General features: G+C 49.3%; 1 protein-coding gene across 2 annotated transcripts in view; it reads right to left on the reverse strand.

Moving 5' to 3' along the window:
* The window catches only part of LOC6601226 (titin), an 83,113-nt gene that overhangs the window by 40,025 nt on the left and 22,452 nt on the right, over window positions 1–20,636 (reverse strand). Inside the window, exons 14-19 of one of the 2 annotated variants that reach the window (XM_026993230.1) lie at window positions 14,907–20,237; window positions 13,504–14,748; window positions 13,005–13,072; window positions 12,612–12,915; window positions 12,219–12,293; window positions 274–2,240 (exon numbers count right to left, since the gene is read on the reverse strand). In XM_026993230.1, coding sequence (XP_026849031.1) covers window positions 274–2,240; window positions 12,219–12,293; window positions 12,612–12,915; window positions 13,005–13,072; window positions 13,504–14,748; window positions 14,907–20,237 — 8,990 coding nt within the window. The remainder of the gene's footprint in view (window positions 1–273; window positions 2,241–12,218; window positions 12,294–12,611; window positions 12,916–13,004; window positions 13,073–13,503; window positions 14,749–14,906; window positions 20,238–20,636) is intronic. The other variant, XM_026993231.1, reaches the window with a different exon arrangement.

Here is a 20,636-nt window from a genome sequence, read left to right on the forward strand (position 1 = left end):
CACACGAACCTCCTCTGGAAGCTCCTGGATCTCCTCGGGCTTCTCTTCTTCGTAGCGGATCTCTTCGACGGAGACTGTAGTCTCCGCAGGCTTGTCATCCTCCTCGACGGCTTCGATCTTGGTGACTTCTTGTTTGTCGCCCTTGACCTTCTTGATAACGCGAGTACGAATCTTCTTCTTCTTGGGCTTGCCGTCTTCGGAGATAGATTCTACAACGCGAACCTCCTCTGGAAGCTCCTGAATCTCCTCGGGCTTCTCTTCTTCGTAAGGAACCTCTTCGACGGTGACTGTAGTCTCGGGTACCTTGTCATCCTCCTCGACGGTTTCGATCTTGGTGACTTCTTGCTTGTCGCCCTTGACCTTCTTGATTACCCGAGTGCGGATCTTCTTCTTCTTGGGCTTGCCGTCTTCGGAAATGGTTTCCACCACACGAACCTCCTCTGGAAGCTCTTGGATCTCCTCGGGCTTCTCTTCTTCGTAGGGGACCTCTTCAACGGTGACAGTAGTCTCAGAAGGCTTGTCATCCTCCTCGACGGTTTCGATCTTGGTGACTTCTTGTTTGTCGCCCTTGACCTTCTTGATTACGCGAGTGCGGATCTTCTTCTTCTTGGGTTTGCCATCTTCAGAGATAGATTCTACAACGCGAACCTCCTCTGGAAGCTCCTGGATCTCCTCGGGTTTCTCTTCTTCGTAGGGGACCTCTTCGACGGTGACTGTAGTCTCGGGTACCTTGTCATCCTCTTCGACGGTTTCGATCTTGGTGACTTCTTGCTTGTCGCCCTTGACCTTCTTGATTACGCGAGTGCGGATCTTCTTCTTCTTGGGCTTGCCATCTTCAGAGATAGATTCTACAACGCGAACCTCCTCTGGAAGCTCCTGAATCTCCTCGGGCTTCTCTTCTTCGTAGGGGACCTCTTCGACGGTGACTGTAGTCTCGGGTACCTTGTCATCCTCCTCGACGGTTTCGATCTTGGTGACTTCGTGCTTGTCTCCCTTGACCTTCTTGATAACGCGAGTACGGATCTTCTTCTTCTTGGGCTTGCCGTCTGCGGAAATAGTTTCGACAACGCGAACCTCCTCTGGAAGCTCCTGAATCTCCTCGGGTTTCTCTTCTTCGTAGGGGACCTCTTCGACGGTGACTGTAGTCTCGGGTACCTTGTCATCCTCTTCGACGGTTTCAATCTTGGTGACTTCTTGCTTGTCGCCCTTGACCTTCTTGATTACGCGAGTGCGGATCTTCTTCTTCTTGGGCTTGCCATCTTCAGAGATAGATTCTACAACGCGAACCTCCTCTGGAAGCTCCTGTATCTCCTCGGGCTTCTCTTCTTCGTAGGGGACCTCTTCGACGGTGACTGTAGTCTCGGGTACCTTGTCATCCTCCTCGACGGTTTCGATCTTGGTGACTTCGTGCTTGTCTCCCTTGACCTTCTTGATAACGCGAGTACGGATCTTCTTCTTCTTGGGCTTGCCGTCTTCTGAAATAGTTTCGACAACGCGAACCTCCTCTGGAAGCTCCTGAATCTCCTCGGGCTTCTCTTCTTCGTAAGGAACCTCTTCGACGGTGACTGTAGTCTCGGGTACCTTGTCATCCTCCTCGACGGTTTCGATCTTGGTGACTTCTTGCTTGTCGCCCTTGACCTTCTTGATTACCCGAGTGCGGATCTTCTTCTTCTTGGGCTTGCCGTCTTCGGAAATGGTTTCCACCACACGAACCTCCTCTGGAAGCTCTTGGATCTCCTCGGGCTTCTCTTCTTCGTAGGGGACCTCTTCAACGGTGACAGTAGTCTCAGAAGGCTTGTCATCCTCCTCGACGGTTTCGATCTTGGTGACTTCGTGCTTATCGCCCTTGACCTTCTTGATTACGCGAGTACGGATCTTCTTCTTCTTGGGTTTGCCATCTTCAGAGATAGATTCTACAACGCGAACCTCCTCTGGAAGCTCCTGGATCTGCTCGGGTTTTTCTTCTTCGTAAGGAACCTCTTCAACGGTGACTGTAGTCTCGGGTACCTTGTCATCCTCCTCGACGGTTTCGATCTTGGTGACTTCCTGTTTGTCTCCCTTGACCTTCTTGATTACCCGAGTACGGATCTTCTTCTTCTTGACTTTTCCGTCTTCCGCAATTTCCTCAATGACTTGCAGAGTTTCGGGGGTTTCCGTGATTGCGGTTTCATTAGTTTCTTGTTTGTGTTTGGGTGTTTTTTGTGGTGTGGTGTGTGGTGTGTCTGTGGTTTGTTTTGTATCTGTGTAAAAAAGTGTGCGTTTAATATAAAGTTCTGTTTGGAGAATGTGGGGTGTTTGCTTTGTTCTGTGTAATATGTGCTTGTGCTTTGGTTCTTGAGGGTCGAAGGGTGGGTGTAATGGAAGTAATACGCCTTTTTTTGCTGAACTTCTTAGACTAAACTTAGTTGGATACTTACCCACAGGTGGTGTTACCGTTTTAACTTTAAAAATCTCTTGTGTAATACTCTCCGCTAACAGTTTCTGTGTGTGGTCTTCATCTTTCGATGTGTAAATTGTGGCTTGTGACTCGTTTGTTGTGGAAAGTGCTACAGCATGTGTTACCCTTTCAGGGAGTGCAGTTTCAGGCATTGATATCGGGAGGAGGAGGTCAGAGGTATCCTCCGACACAAATTGTGTTGTTTGTAAAGCATTCTTCAGGGTATCCTCAACCAGTGTTGGGTGTAGCTTCTCCCCAGTGAGTGTGACTTTTGGACTCGTTGTTGTGGCTGTGTTGAATATGTCTGGTTGTTCTGTTGTGGCTATGGATGTGGTGTTTTCTTTGATACGTATACTTGCGTTCTGTGGCTGTATGTGTTGTTCCTCACTATCTAACCGATTGACATTCTCTTGTGCGATTGTTAGCTCATTCAGATACGTACTCTGTGTGGTTATCGAAGGAAGCGCTTGCTTTTCATCTACTTGAGGGCTTGAGATCCTCTCGCGAATGGTTCCCTTCTCATGCAACACACTTGTCACGGCTGCCACTCTTGTATCGGCTGGTGCCAGCTTTGCCTGTTCTCTGGATGGCGTTCCTTCTTCCAGCAAAGTGCTTACCACTTCACAGGGAAGCTGTTCGCTTTGAACAATGTTTTTGTGTGGCACAGTTTCTGGTGTTGCTTTGCCCTCCAGGGGCTTCTCAGTCGGAACACGACCCAAGGATGGCATCACAGACACCTCTTCCACCACCGAAACCTTCAACTCAGAAATGACAGTGGTATCCGTTGACGGGACTGCACTAATTGGCTTGAACTCTCCATGGCCCTCGATGTTCTCGTAGACATTTACGGTTGAGCTTTCGACGGGCTTAAGGAGCGTTTCTACAGAACGAGTCTTTGTGCGGATACGGTCGCCCTGCTCTACGACCATCTCTGGCGACTGCTCGTAGGTCTGTTGCTCGGCCACACTGGCAATCTCATGTGGCGCCTGGCGAGTGAGTTGGGCGTTACGCTCGTCTGGCTTTTGCAGGTCATACGATTCCTGGATGGAGCTGATGCCCAGAACCTCTTCGGTTACCAGAGACTTCTTCAGTTCAACGTTGGACACGCGCGCGGTGTCCCCATCGCGAATGGGTTCGAGCGGGAGATTTTCTTCCTTGAGAAGTGTTGATTGTATAGTTGTCACATGGGCACGATTGATTTCGGAATCCTCTACGATCTTTAGGTATTGACCGTCTTGTTCCGATATGTCCTTGATATCTTTTGTGATCTCATACGTATTGATCTCTGATATGGTGGTATGGACATTGGTTTCATCCGATTTGACCTTTGCTTGAGCAAGGCTCTCATACTCAATGATGGCTTCACTCGTCAGTTCGAGAGGTAATTGAGTTTCCACCATGTGCGATTGAGTGATCCTCTCGCTGGACGTGGGACTCACTTGGAATGTTACAGGACCTTGTGGCGTCTCTATTTTATTCACATTTTCCATGGGAATCACTTGAGTGATGAGTGTCTCCCTTTGTGTGCCTTCAATGAAGGCCTTGCCATACGATTCTTGAATGATCACCTGCAGGGTCTCTTCCTTATCCATAATTAAGTCATCGAATCGGACCTGGACCTTCCTAGAGTCCTCTCCACTGACTAGATGCCTCTGTGCCTCTTGTGGCGCTGTGGTCTGAGTATCCAAAATACTTTCGGAGGATTCCAGAGCAAACACATCTGATGTTGTGAGGCCTTGGAGGAGATCTACCACAGGTTTTGCTGTGGCCTCTTGGGGCTTGAGAGCTTCGATTGTAGACTCCTTTTGGAAGACACCCGGTTGTGTGTCCACCGATGTTGCCTTAAACATAACATCCATGGACTCAGCAGCACTTACGGGGACTATATCTGCAGTTATGGGTAAATTCTCCGACTTCTCGATACCCTGGACCTCGCTGACTGTTACCTCGTGCTTCCTGCCTTCATAGGTGGACTGTGCCACCCGCTCGTCTGTTGGAAGAGTGAGCAATTCGTCGACATCCTCCACAGTCTGCGTCCTTGTGGTGATCGGTAATCCAAGCAGTGAAGATATCCCATCTGCTGTGGCCACAGCATAGGTTTGTTCAGGCGTTGCAAGTATTTTCTCTGCCTCCACAGTTTGTTGCAGCTCTGTGGCATGAGTGTGTGCCAATTCGTGGGTGACTTGTGCCTGCTGCACGCTGCATTTATCAGTTGGACGATCTTCTCCCATGGATTCATAGACCGCTGTGGTGTCTACCATTTTTGCATGCAGATTGGTGTCATCCTCCGTTAGTTTTGCCTTCTGTTTGGGTGTACTTTCCTCGCCCAGCACCTTCTCCGATTCCAGAACCCTCTGATCCTCAAGGATGATGGAGTGGCTTAGATTGTCCTGAACTTTGAAGGCTGTTCGTTGATCTGTTGGCTTTTCTTCGAAAGGTTGCGTTCCATCAACGACCAGGCACTCGGTGACCATCGTATGCTTGTGTGGAACCATCGACTGTTGGGGGCTTAAGGTTTCTGGCTTTATGGAGTCCACAGATCTGGACACAGTGTCATATACGGTGGTCTCTGTAGATTTTGTTTCATTGAAAACATCCATTCTGGGTGAGGCATATTTATCCGAGACACTGAAGTCCTCTAGCTTTCCAGTGCTCTGGCTGTCCAGGACTCCCTCGGTAAGGGCTGCCGTCAGAAGGTCTGCCGACACAGGTCTTGCCTGCTCTGCCTCTGGGGCGACTACTCTCAGATCTTCCTCATGCTCAAAGGTGTTCTCCTGTCGAGCCAAGGCCAATCCAGTGGTGGAGTCCAGGGCAATCTTCACGAGCTGTTCGCTTGGCTGGGGCACGCCTTCCAGCAGCTCCTCTTTCTCCAGAACTTCTGTTTCACGCACATTTATCTCCTGGCAGCTAGTAATGACGGATTGCCCCGTGGCCGCATGTGGCAGGAGGCTGCTCAACTCCGTAACTTGATCCAAAATATCGACCTTCTCCGAGAGTGGGATTTTCTGTGAGAATTCATTGAGTTTTGGTTGAATCTGAACCTCCAGTGGTATTTCTTTGTCCCTCAACTCCTGTGTTCTTTCACTCACTATTGCTGTGGTGGTCTTTAAAGCTGAAGTTGTTTCCATGATTTCTACATTCGTCACGGATGATTTCTGATAATCCGGAGTGGCATAGTCCTGCAGTCCTTCGAGAAGGGTGATTTGCTCCACCTTGGGCAATGTGATTTCTCCTATGTTCAAATGTGCCTGTTGTTGTGGCAGTCTCTGCTGATCTTCGATGCCTTCCAACGATTCCATATGCTGCGATCTCTCGGTATTTGCCACCTGCAGCGCCCTGGCTGCACCAACGGCTGCCGATTGGACTGGATGTGGCTCTTCTAGGGGGATTTCGGTTTCCTGCTCCAAAGTCACGCACGAACTGGTCTCCAATTGTGGCAACAAATCAAAGTGGGACTCGGTTTGCTGTTCTTGTGGCTGGACATCCTTTGGTCGCGGCTGTAGACTTTCCAAAGACGAATTTTCCATAATATTGGTACCATATTGCTGCTGCATGCTGACATCTGCCCGGGCGGCCGTTGGTTTTCCTTCATGTGGTTGCTGCCCCGTGGACTCCATGGGCACTATCTCCATTCCCTCTGCATGCCTGAAGTCCTCTGTGGTGGGATGGGCCCTCGTTTGCTGTTCTTTTGGCAGGGTATCTGCAAGTTCGCTGCTCGTTTCGCTAATCTGTACGTTCGTTACCTCCAACGGGTGTTGGGTTTCATCCATTAAGACGGTTCCACTCTTGAGCTCTGGCTGTGGCTTCGCCTCCAGGTAGCTAGTTCCTTCCATAAGATCGGGCTTAAGTGCCACTCCAATGGGCATTGTATCTAGAACTTGAATTGCCGACACGGAACGTGTATCTGCCGGTGCGAGATCCCCAGAAGTTTGTCCCACATTAACCTCAAAGACTGTTGTTACTCTGAGATCCACAGGGACTATCTTTTCTACAGCGGACTGTTCTGTTTGGGGCGAATCCTGGGGGAATGCTTTCTCCTTTTCAGCCACCGTATCCTGCTTGATCTCGAGCGCTGTTTGCTCTACGATATTCATTGTGGCATCCAAAAACTCTGGCACTACGGAAAGGAGTTCCTTTTCGGTGTGAATCACAGTGGGAGCTGCCTGTATCTCTGCCACTAGCTCGCCATCAGATATGTTGATCTTTCCCTGTCCCTTGGGGTGTTCAACATCTGGAACAGAGCCCAAGGTGTCGTACAGAGCCTCCTGACTGCTTTCCGCAGCGCCATATGCCTTGGTTAGCGTTTCCTTTGCGGGTTTTGTGGTCTTCACAGGGGCTTCTATCAGGTCTTGGGCCATCTCCACGAGATTTGTCTCTAGAGTTTCGCCAATTGTCAAGGCACTCGATTGTCCTAGGGTACCCTCAACGACCTTTGGGGTCTCCTGCAAGCCCAAATAACTTGCTGCCTCCTCATTTGAGACGGTTTCTTGGGTTACAACATGGCGCTGGGTTTCCAACTCCATGATGGCGCTCTTTTCATCAGTCGTGAAGTCTGGGATTTGCTCTTCCAATGGACTATGGGCATCTGCTGTGATGTTGATCAATCCTTCGGTTAATACCAAGTGTTGCAAGGCCTTTGTGTCTGCCACTCGTGGCTTGGTTTCGCTTTCTTGGACGGACTCAAAGGGTTCTGTTTCTTGAGTGACGAGGGGAACTTCTTCTGGCTTAAGACGGACATCGGCAGTACCCTTTGTGGGCTGGGCTTCCAGGGGTATGGTGTCTACACTTTCTAGGACCTGCGAGGCCCTGGTACTTACGGACTTGTGCTCTAGAATACTCCTCGATGATGTCTCCTGGCGAATCTCCGATGCAGGTTTCAGTTCTCCCACAGAATCCTCTGGTTGGCATTCGCTTATGGCAAGACTTCGATTTGAAGCTAATTCTGGATAAATCTTCTCAGCTATTGGCTTTATCTGAACTACATCATTTCCCAAAGTTTCACCTATCGTTTCTTCGGTGATTAGAAGACTTTCCTGATCCAGGAAATGCGATTCTATAGTCTCCTCCTTCATGGACCTACTCTCCTTGAGCTGCTCAATGCCCTCCAATATTTGGGGATGCTCCTCTGTGAGCTCATGGGACAACAGAATGTCGCCATGCGCCTGCTGGCCTACAGTTTTCAGTGGCTGCAGATCATCTATGGGCTCCTCTATGCTTGGCGATTCCACCAGCAAAGGACGCGATTCCTTGACCTTGCGCTGGGCCTTTACGCTCTTGGGGATCTTCGAGGGCTTCAGCTCCTTGGGCGAGGCCTCTCGTGCCTCTGTTTCGGTGACATCCACTGCGTGTTGATGCCGCACTTCGATTTGTTCACCCAAACGAGTTTCTTGTGGCCTTTTGAAGTCCTGGGCCCCAACTTTTTCGAGTGCCACACACTCCTCACTGATGGCCAACACCTTCTGGGGCAGTATATCGTCCTGTACTTTAGCTGGTTGCGGTTTCGGTGTCGAAAGCTCTGTGGCCTCTGCACTGGCAATTGTTTCGACCGTGTCTCTGGGTAGATTTTGCATGGATAGTGTTTCATATGGCAATGGAAGCTCTTGCACTTCCTCGAGGGTTTCCTCCTCTTCGATGGGTGTGGTTTCTTCATGTTTCTGTAACTGTATCTGTTGCTGTACCTCTTCTTGTATCTGTATCTGTTGCTGTACCTCTTCCTGTATCTGTATTTGTTCTGTATGTTTCTTGTGCTTTTTCTGCGTTTTCCTTTTCACAATTTGCTGTTGGACAACAACCTCTTCTGCTGTTGCCTCTGCCTCTGCCTCTGCTTCTGCCTGTATGTGCACTTGTTCTTGTTGTACGAGTATCTGTTCTTGTTGTTGTAGTACTTGTATCTTTTCTTGTTGCTGTATGAATTGTTTATCCACTTTTGTGGTTGCTGTTTCTGTGAATGTAATGTTTATTAAACAATGACAATGTCTCGACCTCTCTACTAGTATTTGTGTGGTTGGTTGGTTGGTTTGTTGTGTTGCAAGAACAATAAATGAGATTTCAAAATATGCAGAAAGCCAGGCAATAAGCGTTCTATTCATCGATTAGTATCTGTAGTATACGAAGTATCTTATATAGCCAGTGCCGTAAAGCCGTAAAATGAGTTGCACAGAAAACATTTAAATCATTTCTTCGGGAATCGGTAATCGGTAATCGGTAAACGGGAATATCTTACCTCATGTGGCAGGGGTGTGGGCATCATCTTGGGGCATTTCGTGCATTTGATTGAAGCAGCTCTTCTACGTGTACTCTTGTCATCAAATGAGCATTTTGAAGAAGCAAAAGCATTATAGTGGGCATGAAAATCAATTGTTATATCGCTTATATGGTATTTATAGCTGCAGCAAGATATACATATACGATATATATAGCCTTTTTTTGTTGTTTAGTGATGGTTGATTAGCTGTTAATGGGGCATACTACTGTTTTTTTTTTTTAGACTCTTTGGAATACTCTTTAGAATATACACATGATTTTTTTGTTTGTTTCTCTTTTTTTTTAATTGTTATATTTTTGTAAATTATTTTGTTTTTCAATGTCATAAATATTAATATTTTTGAGACTGTAGTTCATATGGTGGGATCGTGGTTGGTTGGTGGTATACATCGTTACTGGTGGTAGGATTTCGTTATATATATTTTGTGGTTTTTTTTGTTTGTTTGTTTTACAGATCATCTGTGTTTATGTTCAAACCTTCTTCAACGATTATCGTTCGTTCCTCAATAAAAGTTTCCTCTGCACGAGGGTTATTTATTGTGGGATTCATGGGAGTCATGTGGTGCACGCAAAGGTAAGTATTTTTTGTTTACAAAGCAGATTTGACATGTTAAAAAGTAAAAAAAGAAAGATAAATAAATTTACATTTTCTTATCGCGTTTTATCTACCAGAAGCTTTTGCGGCAAATACTCACCGATTTTGACATGCGTTATAGCCTCGTGACTTTCAATTATTTGCGATGTCTCTACTATTCTCTAGATTTTCGATTTCACACAACCAAAAGTATATAAAAAAAAATTGATGAAAAAAAAAAATGTGAATACGTCAATCATTTATCTGAACGAATCAGAGCTCGCAAAAAACCCTCAGACACAGAAAAACCTATAACGAAAGCCTAGTACATCCGATCTTGTATCTTTAGAAAAAGCTTAGAGGGGGGGAAAAAAATGGTCTCGTAAGTCCGTTGTGAGAGAGAGAGGAAGACAAGAGTCTTATCGAAAAAAACCCATAAATTATAATAGATTTAATTATAAATTAAAAAAAGTCTAAAAAGGAGTATTTCTTGAGCAAAACAACATCAAATGTATCTTTGTATTAAAATAATTCAATTTTTTGTTCCTTTTTTTTTCCTTTGAAGATCCTAAAAGTGTCGAGGATTGTGTGCAAGCTCTGCTCCTAATTAATATCTCTTCTTTAAACCCAATTCAAAAACAGACATGAAATTTAAAATAGATATTTTCTTTCCAACAAAAAAAAAAAAAAAAACGAGAAACGACAAACGATTAACAGAATTTCAAACCTCCTTTCCGCATATCTTCCAGTCCTGCGATATGAAATCCTCCCTAACAAACTTTCGTATGACAATCTCGATCGTGATCTCGTATGTCTGTATCATACGTATAAAGGCCTTGAAGCCGACGGTGGCGGCCAGTATGGTCTCATCCTCGTTGGAAGATTCACTGAGGATTTGGGTGATCAACTCCTCGTGTCCTTCGCGCTCGACCAGCTGCACTAGAGCTGCCTGAGACTCGGGTTTCTTCAGGGAAATAAAGATATTCTGCTCGTACATGTACGTGATCTCGTAGTGAGTGCAGCCATAGCGCAGGAGGAGGCCGATGGTGGCCAGATCTCGGAGGGCTGCCTCGCCCGAGGCACCAAAGGATACGGCCTCAACGGACTCGAGCAGCCACTGGACCTCTTCGTGCTGCGATATCACATGTATATCCTCGATGCTGATGGTCTTTTGGGTGATTTTTGTACGTATCAGCTCGACGGTTTTTTTCAGTTCAATCGTTTTACTGGATGTGTATTTGATTTCTTCTTTGGCAGACTTTTCTTCTTTGATTTCTTGATTTATTTCCTCTTTGATTTCCTCTTTGACTTCTTCCACTTCTTCGATCTCTTCTTCGATTTCTTCTTCGGACTCTTCTATGACTTGACTTCTGCGTATCTCTGCATCTGCAATCTTTCGATCTTTGACCTGCATCACCTCGGAAACCTCACTCTTCTCTACGAGTATAGAGACAGGTTGTTTCACTTTGTAGACATTCATGGTCGTTGTGGCCGCAGGAACTATGCGTATCTCGGTCTTCTGCATCGCAGAAGAAGCACCCGTTCTCTTGACCATTGAGGAGGTCTTCTTGCCGCCAGCCTTCTTCTTGATGACCCTTTTGGTCGCAACGACCTCTTCTTCAACGTTGGATGTGGACGATACCTCGAACTTGGCCCGCGTCATTGTCATGCCGATCTCATTGATGAGCTTGCAACTGTAGTAGCCGCAATCCTCTTGAGTGACTTTCATGATCTCTAACGTTGCCTCGTGCTCCTCCACTACCATGCGATACTTTTCGGAGGCCCTAAGCTGTACATTGTTGAAATACCATTGAATATCTATTGAGAGAGAGTGACTGTCAGCGCCCCTGTGGATCTCTCACTCGCTCTCTGGTCGTCTCATACTATACCTGGCTGCGGATTGCCTGCATATTGTATGCGAAACTTTGCCGTTTCCCCCAGGACACACCGGCTGTCGCGCATTTCGTTTAGTAGCGATGGCGAGCATTTAGCAGCTAAAAAGCGAGACATAAGAGATGGCATATATCTATGGATTAGAGAACTACAGATAGTATCTAAGAAGCAGTGCGATCTATGCAGTGGAATGGCTGAGTGTATCTTTCGGTGCTAGTGTACTTACATTTACTGATTGTTTTTCTGTTAACAGTTTCATGTTTCAATGACTTCAACAATATATAGAACACAAAACACGTGAGTGGCATGCAACAAGATCTACAGAAAAAGTGAAGAGTTCAAGCAGCGTTCTGAAGGGGAATGTTATACGAATTTCTTTGGTTTCAGATAGAACACTTTTTGGGTACATTTTACGGGGTTAGTTTTTTGGTTTTTTTTTTTTTTTTTTTGTATAAATTTTGAATAAAATGGAACAGGAACATGGAACCAATTATACGATGTATAATGTATTACTTGCAGATGAAAGATACACAGATACTACAGATACTGTAATACTGTGCTACTGTAAGAGATACATTTTGGTATATACGAAAAGATAGATTATACTAAAATCAAAACAAAAAAAAATAGGCGTTTACTAATTTTAAAAGTTCAGATGGGGTTTCAGGTGGGTTTCAGGTGGGGGGGGGTTTTAGGGGGACAAGCCTTACAGCTGTAGGAGCCACAGATATCTCTGTGCGAGTGTGTCTGTGTGTGGCAACACTGTACATTGGGACAAATACAATAGATAGAGACAGATATAGAAGACAGACGAGATAGAAGACATTGGACAAGAATATTTGTTGGTGAATTTATTTTTGTTGTTGTTGTTGTTGTTTTTTGTGGTTTTAAGACAAAATTACAGACAAAGGACAGGAATTTGTTGTTGTTTGGTGTGTTTTTGTTTGGATAAACACGAAAGATTAAGAAAACACATATACACATAACAGTGGAACAAAAGAGAGAGAGAGAGAGATAGAGAGAGCGGCTGAAAAAGAGAAGGATACATACCTTTGAGTGCCACCTGCATTTCCTCCATCTGTGTGACCCATTCCGGTTTGCGATAATCCTTGGATCCAACGATGCCTTTGATTTTACATATATATGAGATACAGATACGGTAAAATTATTAAATGTATGCACTCGCACAAATAGATACTTTTCGCCTGCAAGAGATACATTTTATCTTAGACTAAAATCGAGTTGTGTGTTGTGTGTGCCTCAAAAAATGTGTATCTTTTTGGGGGATATTTTTGGGGGAAAAATAACGGGGAGGATTGGGGGTAAGGATTTTTGCTGCTGCCAGAACCTGTAAAAGAATTTTAACTAACAAAATTCCATAAAAATACAGAGCATATACATATGTATTGTATATCCTATAGATAGAATCTCTATAGATAGTACCTTCGACGGAAAACAGAGCCGTTGTCACTGCCACGCCCAATGGATTGTACGCCTCAAAACTAATGGTGCCCCAATCATCGGGATACACATTATTGATCACCAGCACCGATGTGCCGTCGTCGAAATTCTCAATTTGATATTCCTCGGAGGCAAAGATTTGCTCATCGTCGCGCAGCCATTTGACCTTGGGCTTGGGTCGTCCAATGACCTTCACCTCCAGCTTTGGCTGTTCGCCCTCTTTGGGTTCGATTTTCTCAGGTAGTTTTTTAATGATTTTCGGTGCTTGTTCGTCGATTGAGAGGGTCTACAGATACAGATACAGATACAGATATACAGAAAATTTGTTGGGGTCTGAAACGGAGAACACTCTCTCAGTCTGTCGTCGGTTCTTACTCTATCAAGTAGATCCTCCTCAGATCCTGTGAGTCCAGTGATTTCAGAATCGGGGATATATTCAAATGCTAAAAGATACATACAGTCGAAAGAGCATTATCCACAAGGAATTTTCCGAACGCAAAACAGAAACGAGGAAAACGAGGAAACGGGGAAACAAGGAAACAACGAAACGAAGAAACGTGGAAGAATTATTTACAAAAGAAAACGGGAGGCGGTTTCCCAGTTGAGAAAATAGAGAGAGAGAGAGAGAAAAACATCACATGCAGGAGGAGAGGAGAGTGATTATTGGGAGAGGAAAACACCTATAAGTATCTAAGTATCTTTTTTTTTTTTTTGGGGGGGTTTTTGGGGGATGCATTGTAGTGTGTGTGTGTGTGTGCGCGTATCTGTAGAGACAGTGCAGCATCTACTTTCACTACTTTCACTACTTTCTAGTACTAGTACTCTCATCTGGTTATAGAACGAACGCTTAGATGATGATGATGCTCAAAAGTACCTTGAATTTTAACGTTTGTCTTGGTCACTGTCTTGCCAATCTTATTGCTGGCCACGGCCTTGTATTGGCCCTCGTTCTCGGGGAACACTTCGGTAATCTGCAGCTGGCAATTGCCTTGCAAGTCCTGCGATATCGTAGTTTCCTTTGTCTCGGCAATCTTCTCCTCGTTGTGATACCATTCCACCTTGGGTGTGGGCTTGCCCCGCACCCGGCACTGCAGCAGCAACGCCTCACCGTCCATCACCTCGACGGGCTGCGCGAGCTCCTCGGTGAAGCGTGGCGATTCAAATTCCACTGCCTCCTCCTGGGGCAGGGCCTCCAGTAGATTGACAGTCGCCGTGGACGTCACCGAGCCACCCACGTTCTCCGCCCGACAGGTAAAGGGTCCAATGAACTTCCGCTGGAAGTCCTCAATCAACAGAGTGGACTTGTTGGCCTGGCTAACGATGCGGCACTCGTTGGAGCTCTTGATGGGCTCGTTGTGGACGAACCATTGGAAGGAGGACAGCGGCTCCGACTCCACGACAGCCTCCAGGATGGCCACCTCATGCTCCCCAAAGTACTTGGGCTCCAGGGGCTGCACGAAACGTGGCGGCTGGATCTGCTGATCGGGTTTCGAGTCGGACACAACCACCGAACCCGACGACTTGGCCTCCCCGACCTTGTTCTTGGCCCAAACTTCGTATTTGCCCGTTCGCTTGCGCGTCATATTGATCACCGTGATGACGGTGGTCGTCTCCGTGGTCTCCACAATGATCTCCTCGTTCTCCACGATCTCCCGGCCATTGCGCATCCACTTGATCTCCGGTCGGGGCAGACCATCGTACTGGACCTCGAAGCGAAGGGTGCCTCCCGTGGGCACCACGACGGCGTTCAGTGGAGTGACTGTGGGGGGCTTTAGGATCTCCTTGGGCTCCTGCTGCGCCTCATCCAGGCGACTCATGATGTTGGCATTGCCAATGGCACGTCCAAACTGGTTTTGTGCCTGCACCGAGTACGTGATGGCCTCATTCGGCGGCGGGTTAAACACCTCCAGGGCCACATCGCCCGTCTGCTCGTCGTGGAACATTTGGACGGTTTCGCTGGGCAGAACCTCCTCGATGCCGCGATACCATTTGACCTGTGGGTGGGGCTTCCCGGCCACCTGACAGGTCACCGTGACCTTCAGCCTCTCGGGCTGTTTCTCTTCGGTGAACTCGATCTTTAGGGGTTTCGTAAACTGTGGCGCGACGCCTTGTTCTTTTTCTAAATGGGAAGTGGGTTTTCCAAATAATAAATATTTTGTGTGTGTTTGTAGGGGATATCGTTGGGGAGGATTATATACAAAGGGGGCTTGTGGATAGGACCATGGACTGGGGCTGGAATGTAACTAAAGGATGTGCTAAAACTAATGCAAAACTCACCGAGAATAATGTTGGTACGACTTGTGGCCACTCCTGCCTCGTTCTTGGCCTCACACGTGTAGACGCCCACATCGCTGGGCGTGACCTTGGCGATCTTCAGCTGCGCCACCTGCTCCACCACCGTGATCTCGTACTTCTCCGAGGCAAAGAGAAGTATGTCATTGAAGTACCAATTGATTTCGGGAAAGGGCACTCCCTCCACCTTGCACTCCAGCACTGTGGGCTCTTCGGGGACGCATTGGCGGGGTCGCAGCTTCTCTGTGATGCGCGGTGGCTTGATCTCCTTCTTCTTTTTCTTCACGAGCTTCCTCTCCTGTCCGATCACCTCCGAAGTGGTGGTCTCCTGCTGGTTCTGTGTGAGCTGCTGATCCTCGATGAGCTCTTCATCGGCCACGCGATCGATGCCCTCCTGGATGCGCTTCTGTGTGATGAGCTCCAGCTCCGGCAGCGGTTGACTGTCGTCCAGAACGACCCTACGCTTCTCCTTCTTGATGATGTTCGAGGTGACCTTCATCTCGAGATCGCGACGGACATCCTCCACGTCCAGTTCGATCAGCTGTTCCGTGGTGATGAACTGCGGTCGCGTATCTTCAGTCTTTTTCAGCAAGGTGATGGTTTTTTGTGAGATCTCTTGGAACACTTCGTCCACCTTTTCGATTTCCGCAATGGCTGCTTCGAGGAGTTGCGGCTGTCCCTCGACGGAGGCCTGTTTCAGGCGCTTTGTGCGCTTCTTTTGGGCCTTTTGCTTCGCCTCGGCGGGGCTCTCCTCTGAGGGAATGACCTCCTCCTCGGGCAGGACATCCTCAGAGACGGCCACCACTTTGTCATCGTCGACGGGAAGGACCTCGTCGACCTCATCTTCCTCGGCAATGGGCTCGGCAAATGGCTCGGCCATCTCCTCCGAGACCTCATCCACCGAGGGCGTGGCCTTCTTTAGCTTGGGCTTCTTTTTCTTTTCCTTCTTGACCTTGGGGGCAGAGTCCTCGGGCACTTTGAGGGGTTCCAGTTCCAGTTCCTCCTCTTCGCTTTCGGGCTTCTCTTGGGGCACCAGCTGGGGCCCTGGAATGGCCTTTTCTGGCTGCTGTGGCGCCTCCGCTGGCTTCGCGGGGATGGGCTTGAGCTGCACTTCCTCGGGCTGCTCGGCGGGAAGCAGATGCCGCTTGCCCTTGGGCCATTGCTTCTCCTCGAGCACCTCCTCCACGGGCTTCTTCTTTTCGCCTCGCTTCCATGGCACTTGGGGCTGCTCCTCCTCGATCTTGGGCTCCTTCTCGAGGTCCAAGTGCTCCGCTTCCTCCAGCTGGGTGGGCTCTGCATCGGGAATATCCGGCAGATCCTCGTGCTTGGGCTTCTTGACCCTTTTGGTCTTGCGCTTCTCCTCTTGGATGAGCTCTTCCTCGACCTTTTCCACGTGCTGCAGGTCCACTTCTTCGAGTTTCACTTCCTCGGGCTTGATGGACTTCCTGGTGGTGGGCTTGAGACGCACCTCCTCGATGGTGGCCTCCTCCGGCAGCGTTTTCTTTGGTCGCGAGACACGCTTGAGAGCCACTTCTTCCACCTTTTCGATGATTTCCTGCTTCTGTGGCTTCGGTTTTGGTGCTGCCTTTGGTTGTACAGGCTGCTCCTCTTCTGGGATGGGCTGCTGCACCTCTTCCTCTGGCTGTTGCTCCTCTTCCTGGGGCTGCAGTTCCTCTTCCTCGAGCTCTTCCAGAGGTTCCTCTTCCGGCTCTTCTGAGACCTCTTCTGTGGCTGTCTTTGGCTTGGGCTTCTTTTTCTTCACCCGCTTCTTGGTTACATCCACAATTTGCTCCTCGGTGGTGATGACCTCCTCCGTTTCGATCTCCTCTGGTTGTGGTGTCTCTTGCGAGACAACAGCAGTCTTTTTCAATGGCTTCAAGGACACCTCCTCCACTTGTTCCTTTTCGGGAAGAGGCTGTTGCTTCCGGGGCGTCCGCTTCAGCTCCACCTTTTCTACCTGTTCTACCACCTGTTGGGGCTTGGGTTTCACTTTTTTGGGTTCTTCTACTGGAAGAGGTTCTTCAGCGATGGGTTCTTCCACTTCTGGTTCTTCAACCTCTTCTGCGGGTTGTTCTTCTTCGGCTTCTTGTTCTACGGTTACCTTGCTCTTGGGTTTCTTGACCTTTTTCACCTTTTTCTTTTCTTCCACGATCTCTGCTGGCTCTTCTACGACCTCTTCTTCTTCAGGTGCCTCTTCTTCGGGCTGTTCTTCTGTGATCTCGATCGTTTCTTCAGTCTTTTTCGGTTTCTTGACCTTTTTCACCTTACGTTTTTCTTCGACAACTTCTTCTTGGACCTCCAAGATCTCTTCCTGTTCTTCCACGATCTCTTCAGGCTCTTCAACGATCTCTTCAGGCTCTTCCACGATCTCTTCGAGTTCTGCGACAGTCTCTTCTTCGGGAACCTCCTCTTCAGGAACCTCCTCTTCAGTCTTTTCAACAATTTTCTTTGGTTTCTTGATCTTTTTGACCTTTTTCTTTTCTTCTACGATATCCTCCTGCTCTTCCAGGATCTCGACAACCTCTTCGGGGACTTCTTCCTCAGGAATTTCCTCCACAATCTCTTCCTGAACCTCTTCCGTGGCCTTGGGCTTCTTGATCTTCCTGATCTTGCGCCTTTCCTGGACCACTTCCACCTCCTCTTCCACAAGGACCTTCTCGATTTGCGCATCGACCTCATCGGGGTGCTGCTCTTCTTCCACGGGCTCTTCTGGTTCGGGCTTGGGTGCAGCCTTGGGCTTCTTCTTGCCACGCTGCCACAAAACAGGCTGTGGCGTCTCCTCCACGATGGGTTCTTCGGGCAGGACGTCGACAGCCTCTTCGTAGGTCTGGACTGGTGTTTCTTCCAGCTTTTCCTCGACAACTTCTTGGGGCTTGGGCTGGGGCTTCTTTTTCTTGCCGCGCTCCCACAATTGAGGCTGGGGTTGAGGCTGAGCCTTCTGCTCCTCCTCCTCCAGGGTGTCCACTGCCACTTCGAGCGTTTTGGGAGCTGCTTCCTCGACAACTTCCGCCTTTGTGGCTGGCTTTTTCTTGCCACGCTCCCACAGCACAGGCTGCGGTTGCGGCTCTACGGGGACGACCTTTTCCTCCTCTAGAGTGTCGACTGCCACCTCTAGAGTTTTGGGTGCCTCCTGCTCCACTGTCTGTTGAGGCTTCTGCTTCTTGCCGCGTTCCCACAGCACAGGCTGGGGCTGTGCCTCCACTTGGGGCACAGGCTCTTCTTCGAGCAGCTCATCCGTGGCCTCTTCGTAGCCCCTTTGGGCCGGCTGCTGCTCCACCAACTGCTGCACGGGTCTGGTGGTCTTCAGGGGCTTCAACTGGAAGTCCTCCGCCTTCTCCGCTTGTTTGGGGCGGGGTCTGGGCGTTGGCTTCAGCTGTACCTGCTCCACCTTCTGCTCGGGTTCCCGTGGGGGAATCACGCGGCGGACGGCTGTCTTTTTGGTCTCCTCCACGATCTGTTGCTGCTGCAGGACCTGGGTGGTCTGCTGTTCGACCACTTGAGAAGTCTGCTGCTCGATCACTTGAGAGGTCTGTTGCAGCACCTCCTGAGTGGTGGTCACCTGTTCCTGTACGACCTTCTTCTTGCCGCGTTCCCATAGGACTGGCACCGGCTCGGGCTGTTGCTGTTGCACGGGCAGGGGCTCCTGCAGCACGTCATGCAGCTCCTCGTAGGTCTGGGCGGCAGGCTTTTGCTTCTTGCCGCGTTCCCACAGAACGGGCTGCTGCTGTGGCTGGGCCACTGGCAGAGGCTCCTGCAGCACGTCGTGCATTTCCTCGTAGGTCTTTGGCTTCTCCACCAGCTGCTGCTGCTGTTCTTGGACGGGTGCCTGGGGCTGGGGCTGGGCCTGTTCCGGCTTCTTCTTGCCACGATCCCAGAGGACGGGCTGCTGTTGCAGCAACTGCTGCTCCTGGGTATCCTGACGCTCCTGCAAATGCATGAGCGAGGAGTCCTCCACTTGAATGAACTTCTGGGGCTCCCGTGGCTGGCGCCAGTCGAAGGCCTCCTGCTGCGTTCGCTGATTGACGATCTTCTGGTGCTCGTACTGCTCGAGGCTCATCATCTGCGAGTCCTCGATCTGCACGAACTGCTGTCGCTGGGCCTCCTCGATGAGGCTCTGCTGCTGGACCAGTCTCTGGCGATCGCTCGCCTGCGAAATGGTGTCCTCCACGGAGGTGAGGGGCTGCAGCTGGGGCCGCTGCTGTTGCTGCTGCCGCCAGTTGACGGCCTGCTGCTCGCGGATCAGACGCTGGGCCTCCAGCTTCTCCCGCTCGGAGACGTGCATGATGTTGACGTCTTCGGTGGTGATGAAGTGCTGCTTGTAGATGCCCGACTGGTCCTCCTCGTACCGCTGGAGGTCCTCGCGCTGGACCATCTTCGAGATGGAGCCCTTGGAGCTCTCATCGATGGTGAGGAGAACCTCCTCAGCGATGGCCTGCTGTGCCTGCAAGTGCTTCAGTTCCACTTCCTCGATCTTGAACTTGTCGATCTGCTTGGTCACACGCTGCACGCTCTTCAGCTGCTGCCGCATCTCCTTCCAGGGTATGAGGTCCTTGTTGTTCTGCTGCTGGGTGATCAGCTTGTCGATCTGATCCGTCATCTCCATAATCTCCACGCTCTCCATGCTCTTCAGCCGCTGGATCTCCTTGGTGCGCTGCTCCTGTGCCACCTGCGCCTGCTGCGGCAGTGGCTCCTCCGTCTCGATGGCTCCTTCGAGGGGACGCAGATAGACCTCGTCGATGTCGAACTTGTTCAGCTGCTCCGACACGCTCTCCACTTGCTTGAGCTTCTCGCGCATCGTGATCCAGGGCACCGCCTCCTTTTCTGTCTTGCCGGCAATGATCTGCTCCAGAGTGGCGCCCAGACTCATGATGCCCCGATCCCGCTCTGTTTTGATCGACTTGAGGACCACTGTGGCCGCCTCCAGCTTCGGAGTGGGCTTCTTCTTTTCAATGGGTGTGGCCTTCAGGCTGATGGTCTCCTCAGTCCAGGACTTGACAGGCTCCGGCTTGAAGCCTGGCAGGAAAACGCCCTTGTCCAGCGAACGTCCACGATTCGGACGCGAGGACTTGCGCCAGGGTATCACCTTTGTGGCAGGCTGCAGGGACTTGCTCCTCACCTTCGGCTTCTTTGTGCGCGACCTTCCCTCATGACCATTGACCCCCAGATACTGGCCAAACTGCTGCTGTTGCTGGCCTCCCGGCTGCAGCTGTTGTCCTGGCTGCAGGGGCGAGTCGGGTGCATCCTCCCGGCCGGAGGATGAGGACTCATCTTCGGCGGAATCAATTGTGCGCAATTGAAAGGCCGAGATTCGTCGTTCTAAACGAAGCGTGGAAAGGGGATCTTTAATAAAAGGAATCTCTCCATAAGGACAACCAGAGTTCGAGACCAAAACGAGCGGCGGGCCCACTTTCTCCCACTTACCTTCGACTACACAGAAATAATCAAATATATATATGTATAAATAAATCAAAATCATATGCAAAACAATGAACTTGAAACACGCATAAATAGTATATATATATTTTTAGTGGATTTACAGACAGAGGAGCAGGGCAGAGCAGATGAAACCGAAAACCAGGCAGTGGGTGGGGCCCACTCGCCCACTCCTCCGCAGCCTCTGATTCGATGACCCTGAATATAAGTCCATAATACACTCAGAGAAGAAAGCCCTGAGAATCGATTCGATTTAAGAATTTTGCACAGAAAAAAACAAAG

This window comes from Drosophila persimilis, unplaced genomic scaffold (assembly GCF_003286085.1).
Source record: "Drosophila persimilis strain 14011-0111.01,24,50 unplaced genomic scaffold, DperRS2 tig00000808-arrow-arrow-pilon, whole genome shotgun sequence".
Lineage (NCBI taxonomy): Eukaryota > Metazoa > Arthropoda > Insecta > Diptera > Drosophilidae > Drosophila > Drosophila persimilis.